At 33.0% G+C, this 6,506-nt stretch overlaps 2 protein-coding genes across 2 annotated transcripts; both read left to right on the top strand.

Annotated features, from left to right (window-relative positions):
* Window positions 1-24: 24 nt before the first annotated feature.
* LOC113785800 (uncharacterized) lies at window positions 25-1,635 on the top strand. The gene is made up of 2 exons (XM_027332852.1): window positions 25-423; window positions 1,543-1,635. Exons 1-2 carry the CDS (start codon window positions 25-27, stop codon window positions 1,633-1,635), a joined length of 492 nt encoding a protein of 163 aa, XP_027188653.1.
* On the top strand, window positions 820-4,363 carry LOC113785867 (uncharacterized). The gene is made up of 2 exons (XM_027333098.2): window positions 820-1,172; window positions 3,442-4,363. The coding sequence occupies exon 2, from the start codon at window positions 3,667-3,669 to the stop codon at window positions 4,057-4,059; it is 393 nt and encodes a 130-aa protein (XP_027188899.1). The 5' UTR covers window positions 820-1,172; window positions 3,442-3,666; the 3' UTR covers window positions 4,060-4,363.
* Window positions 4,364-6,506: the final 2,143 nt, after the last annotated feature.

Here is a 6,506-nt window from a genome sequence, read left to right on the forward strand (position 1 = left end):
AAGGTCAAGAAGATAAAAGAGAAAATGAAGGTCTCACAGGATCGTCAAAGGAGTTATGCGGACAAACGACGCAGACCTTTGGAATTCGAGCAAGGGGATCATGTGTTTCTGAGAGTCACACCTACTACTGGAGTTGGCAGAGCTATGAAATCGAAGAAATTGACTCTGAAATTCATTGGACCATATCAGATTTCTGCACGAATTGGACATGTTGCTTATCAGATTGCATTGCCTCCAATACTGTATGAAATTCACAATGTATTTCATGTGTCGCAGTTAAGGAAATACCTTACAGATCCGTCACATGTGATCGAACCTGACACAATTCAACTGAAGGATAACTTGTCATTCGAAGTATTACCTGTAAGAATTGACGATATGAAGATTAAGCGATTAAGGAACAAGGATGTTTCCTTGGTCAAGGTAATTTGGAACCCAACTACTGGAGATGCGACTTGGGAATTGGAGAGCAAGATGAGGGAACAACACCCTGAGTTGTTTATCGATGCATAGTTTCGAGGACGAAACTAATTTTAGGGGGTAGTAATGTAAGACCCATAGTTTTAAATCATAAATTATGCAATTTTAGGGTATTTTAGTGTTGAACTCTGAGGCTTTTTAGCCAAATTATTGTATTTTAGTGTTTTGTGAATTTAATGCCAAAAATATTTTTGGATCCCTGATTAAATTACTCGTCGAGCAATAGTTTTATTTATTTACGTTACAAAGAATTTAATACCGGACAATTTTGTTAAAAATACCTCGGGTTGCTGAAAATTGTATCTGCCAACTGAGTTGCGACGAGAGTTGATATTTTTAACAAAAAGTGGTTTGGGAAGTGATGGGTGAAATGATAATTTTATAAAATATCTAGATATTTTTAGAATAACAAACATATAGACAAGAAAGCAAGGAAACGGGCACAGAGAAACAGAAACGTGAATCTTCTTCTCCTTCTTTCCTTTGTTTTCCAAAAACGAAACTAAAACCATAATACATAAACCTTCATTAATCTACTAGATCTAAGCTTCCATTCGAGAAGTGACAGAAGGGAAAGTTGCTCATCTCCACGCTACGGTGCTAGTGAGCCAACTTTGGAAGTGACGTCACAAACTTACATTTTACCAGAATTAATCGCGGTGCCGTAATCGCGTGTTAGAGCTATCGTTAAGGTAAGGGCTCCTTCCAAACTTTTAGTTTGCATTTAGGATATTATTTGTGATTTTGTGGAAAAGAAATTTGATGTATTTGAGGTGTGATTTTGTGAAAAATGAATTTAATTAGTTTATGTGTGAATTAGGTGAAAATGGATTTAGTTTGTTTTGAGGTGTGTTGTGTAGGAATTAATGTTGGGTTTGGATCATATGTTCAATTTCTCAATCATTTATCTTTTGTTTGGACCTTACTACTGTGTTTCTCTAACATTTTTCCTTTGCTATTATGTATAATGTACGAAATTTATAATATGGTCCATCAAGAATCTCTATATGGTTTAATTCTACAGAACACATTTTTCCTTTGTTTTTACTATATTCTTTGAAGGCATCTCTATATGGCATATTTCTCTCTAGAAAGATTGTTTTGCAGGAAATTTATAATGTGATCCATCAAGAATCATATAGAAGAAATGTTTAAAATCTAAAATCCAAATTAATATTATGAATTTCTTTTCTGATGTGATTTATGTATAGTGATTAAATTTGATGTGTTTGAGTTAGGTAATGAGTTATTTTCAAATAAATGAGTTTGAACTGAAGTTGAAATTTTACGAAAAATTTAGAGTTGTTAAAGTTGTGAAAAAGTTCAAATTTTAACTAAGTTAAAGAGTTTGAGCAAAAAGATATATTGAAATTAACAATCATTAGAGTTTAAAATGTTACTCTTTTAATTACTCTTTGATTGAGTTTAAAAAGAAAAAAAAGAGTTTAGAGCATTTTATTTACTCAAAAATTTCGGTTCTTTAATAGTTGAGTAGGTGTATGTGAAATTTGGACAATATTTATTTATTTTTAGTTTTAAATAAATAATATAGATTATTTGGTTTTAAGAGTTTGGTGTGTGAGAGAGATTTAATGTTAGGAATTTTGTTGTGTGTGGATTAATTTTATTGTGAACAAATTGTTATAAATATTTATGTTTATGTAGTTAACTCCTTGAGTCTCGAAAAGGAATCGAGACCGTTGGCACCGAGTTAGCGGTGGGGAGAACTCTGATATATTAATGTTGTTGTGGTGATTTATGGTTGAAAATTTTGGAGATTGAATATGGGTGATTAATGTTTGGAAATTTTGGTGATTCGTGTTTGGTGAAATTAATGTGTTCATAATTAATATTATGAATTTTGTTAGAAGAAGCTTATGTGTGGATTGATGGAAAATGGATTTAATTCAATTTATGTGTGAATTGGATTTGGAGATGTGATTTATGTGTGTTTGTAGAAATTAAAATTAGTGTGAATAATTATGTTTGAGTATGCTCTCTGTTGTATCTGAAAAATCATTAGTGTTAAATGAGTATTAAAAATGGGGAATCTTTTAATAGTTGCATTTACTTAATGATTGCGGTGAAAAGAGTTAGAGTATGCTCATGCATTTCATAGTACATGGTGACCGCAATGGGGCCATGGTGATAGTGGTGACCGTGATGGGCCACGGGATGATGCCATGTGAATTGTTGGTTCATCTTATCCTTGCGGGGATTGTCCATCCGTGCTGATCTCTGAGAGATTGCACTCTAGAATGTGCTGATCTGTGAGCGATTGCACTCTAGAAAATCGTGCTGGTCTGTGAGAGACTGTACGCTAGTAAATTGTGCTGGTCTGTGAGCGACTGCACTCTTGTATGTCGTGCTGGTCTGCGAGAGACTGCACGCTAGTAAATTGTGCTGATCCGTGAGAGATTGCACCTTGGTAATTAGTACTAGTCTGTGAGAGGCTGTACAATTATGATTTACGCCCTTCGAGGAGGTTTTTGGTTTGGAATTCTGGAATCATGCATTTTGGCATATACGCATTGCATTAAAATGTTAGGCATGCGAGTTATGTTTGTTATACTATGATGATTGTATATACATATTCGGTTGTTGTTGTGATTTGTCGTAATTGTTTTGAGGTGTGAAGTTGGGTTGATTAAGTTTTGATGTAATTATGTGGTCATAATTGATTTCATGAATATTCAAAGTGTTGATTGATTCAGAGCTATTTTAGAACTGAAAATCTGCATTTTCTCTATTGTATTCAGCTATGACAGTGCAGTTTGTTAAAACTTCATTTTTCAACATTGTTTATGCATTTTTGGACATATGAAAACCCTTTCGAGGAGTATGCTAAGACGAAAGGTTCTTTTGAGCATTTGAAAATATAAGAATTTTGCTAAGTGTTATTTGTTAATTTCAATTGGTGACCCTTTACAATTATTGTGGAAATTTGGGCTTTGCCCTTAGATGATACCCGAGTTCATTCGACCGACTGTTACCTTGACGACGGAGACGTCGTTAGACTTCCCTGATCGAGACTTGCCGACTGCTTAGGTATATGACCCCATCTCAAGCAGGGCCACTTATACGGGGAGGGTAGTGAGGACTAGTAGGAAAGGTGGGGCAGTATTTTTTGTGGAACTCACTCGCAAGAAGATTGATTATCCGGTACCTTCCGGATTAGTGCTTGGGATGAGTGGAGCTTGGGAAGATGCGAAGGATTCCTCAGTTATAGTGGAGGCAGAGGCCGTTGTGGGAGTTGAGGATACAGTGGTTGGACCAGGGACTGGCAGAAAGGATAAGGGGCTGATGCCCATGGAGCGAGAGATTGTAGGGCCATCTAGGCGGGCCGAGTCAGAGCTTCCTCTTCCAGTGAATGATCCTTTACCGACTGTCACTAAAGTAGCAGACTGTTTTGAGGTCCCGGCGCCGCCGAAGCCCCCTATCTCGTCGGTGGATCTGACTTCTGAAGAGAGCGATCCATCTATGTATGTTGATGAGGATAAGGTTACCTCGAAGATGGATGCTGCGTCAGACGGAACTTGTGGAGCGTGTGGAGGTCACCCATGTTATTGTAGTTGCTAGAGTATGATCAGATTAGTTTTGTTGTATAGGGACTTGATATCCTTCTTTTGGTGGTTGTTCTTAGTTCATTTTGGGATGATTGTAACTATACTTATACGGTCCGATGATTTCTGTCTTGGTGGGTCCATGTTCCATTTTTTTTTTTACGTGACCATGGGGATTAGTATTTCTTGGAGTAGTACTTGTACATGTGTCTGACGAGAATACCCTAGGGGTATGAGCGATGCCTGATAGGTCTCATAGCCCCTACGTATTTTATATTTGGATATTTTAGTTTATCGCCTCACAACTATTTCAGTTTGTTATAATTATGATGTAATACACTCACGCTTATGACAATTATCGTTTGTGTTACGCTTTAGATTTACATTAGTTGATATTTGAAAAAAAAATACACTCACGCTGTTAACAATCGGGGTGTTACAGTGTCAGACTTCACTTCACTTCTTGAGACGGTTGACAGTGGTACAATAGTCAGAGCATTAGACGTCAACTCAAAATATTGACATCAATTATTTTGGTACACATGTTCACATGAATTACTGGTAAATTTATTTCAATATGTCATTGTTATTTTATTCTATTTATAAAAAAAGATTACTATGTTGTTATATATATATTTTTTATTGTTTATGTTTCTAAATTTTGTTTAAAAAAATTGTAATTTGTATACGTATATTTCTAAGATTTGTCTTACTAAATTCGATTCTAAATTCTCTTATAAATAGTTGTGGTCCGTCTTAATAATTTTGATTCTAGGTTATCTAATGAATAGTGTTGCCACAAAGTTATATTGAAGAGAAAAATAATAATTTAAAGTAAATTAATTTACTTATTAGTCATGTTAATTTCCAAATTATCGAAAAGAAAAATAATAATATATTTAAATTAATATAAAAGGTTATACTGGATACGAATGAACCAATGGAAAATGAAATGTGATATATTAAGGGGTTTACAAGAACCTATTCACATCGGAGAACCCATACATTTGCAGTTGGAAAACATGTAGTATTGCCACCGTCTTCTACCGCAGGGGCATGGTACATGTTTAATACAGGCACACATTTTGGTAAGTGATGGTTTTTCAAACTTCAAGTTTTAACAAATTTGTTACATCACTGATGAGTTTACAGTATTGCGAATGTGTGTAATGATTTTTTAAAAACTACTATTTTACATGCTTATATCATATTTTAATTTTATCAATCTATTAAGTTACTTACTCATCTTTATTAAATATCATGCAAATTCAAAAGAATTTAAATGATTCATGAAATATTAATGAAGAGTAACATGCAAATTCAAAGATAAAAGATATTTTGCCATTTGATACAACAAAATTTATATGAATTTTTAAATATCATGTATTTCATATAAATAACATACTATGTTGAATAATAAAAATAAAAATTCATTATTAAGTTACTTACTCATCTTTATATTTACTAATTTACTTAAGTTTTATATATCATGTCCATTATTTTAAAAATTCTTATTTCATCTGATCTAATTATTTAATAATTATTGTTTTTATTTGTTTAAAATTAAAAGTATTGTTTTTACAATAAGTTTTGTTGGAAAGAAAAAAAAATCTTTGGAGAATTAAAAAATAAGACATATATATATAAATTAATATAACAATTTATTTATTAAAATTTACGTTGTCTCCGTGCGACGCACGGGTTACCACTAGTAATATTAAAAACTAAACCTAATTTAACAAAAGGAAAGGCAAACACGCTGAAACATCACCATCTCTGCCAAAGAAAAAAATGCAAAAGAGAAAGTGTAGAGGAAGGGAAATAGGAGAATAGAAAAAAGAATGGAGCGAGAGGTTTGTTTCTGTTCTTAGTTTATTCTTCCTTAGGACATTATTTTTATATAACAACAAATTTCATTTTTTTCATTAACACCTTGATATATTACAGTAACGAATACAACTAGCAAAGATGAAAACAATCCTCAATCTTTCTTCGTTTTCATATGATTACTCTGCCTTTTTTCTTTTTCTTCTTATTTTTAAATGTTTTTTTTTCCGTTTTCCTCTTCCCTCTTTCTTGATTTTTTGCATCAATTTATAGGTAAACCAGTGAATGTTTTCGTTTATTAGATAAACTCGAGCTCTAGATCTTGTATTGTTTCGCACTAATTTTAGCTGGATTTTATATTGTTTTTATAACAAAATCTTAAGCAATCTACTATTAGGAAAATAAAATTTTCTGCCCTTTCTTGCACAAATGTTAAAAGTAACTTCTACTAGTTTCTCTATTATGTTTACAAACTGATAATATAAAGAAAATAAAAGTTGGTTTTTGGCGAGAGATTGTGTTGATGTTTGTGAAGAAGGAAGCCTAACCTGTAAAGATGTGTTGGATTTAGAAGGTGGTGGATTTTGAAAGGAATTAATGTGTTGGCAGGCCAAATAATAAAAGTGAAAAAAAAAA

This window comes from Cicer arietinum, chromosome 3 (genome assembly GCF_000331145.2).
Source record: "Cicer arietinum cultivar CDC Frontier isolate Library 1 chromosome 3, Cicar.CDCFrontier_v2.0, whole genome shotgun sequence".
In the NCBI taxonomy this organism is placed as follows: Eukaryota; Viridiplantae; Streptophyta; class Magnoliopsida; order Fabales; family Fabaceae; genus Cicer; species Cicer arietinum.

Excerpts from the sequence above, each read along its gene's own strand:
- LOC113785800 (XM_027332852.1), top strand. The coding sequence starts at position 25 with ATGAAGGTCTCACAGGATCGTCAAAGGAGTTATGCGGACAAACGACGC. Across the intron at positions 424-1,542 it reads AGGATGTTTCCTTGGTCAAG|GCATCTCTATATGGCATATT; the intron begins GTAATTTGGAAC and ends TATTCTTTGAAG.
- LOC113785867 (XM_027333098.2), top strand. The coding sequence starts at position 3,667 with ATGAGTGGAGCTTGGGAAGATGCGAAGGATTCCTCAGTTATAGTGGAG.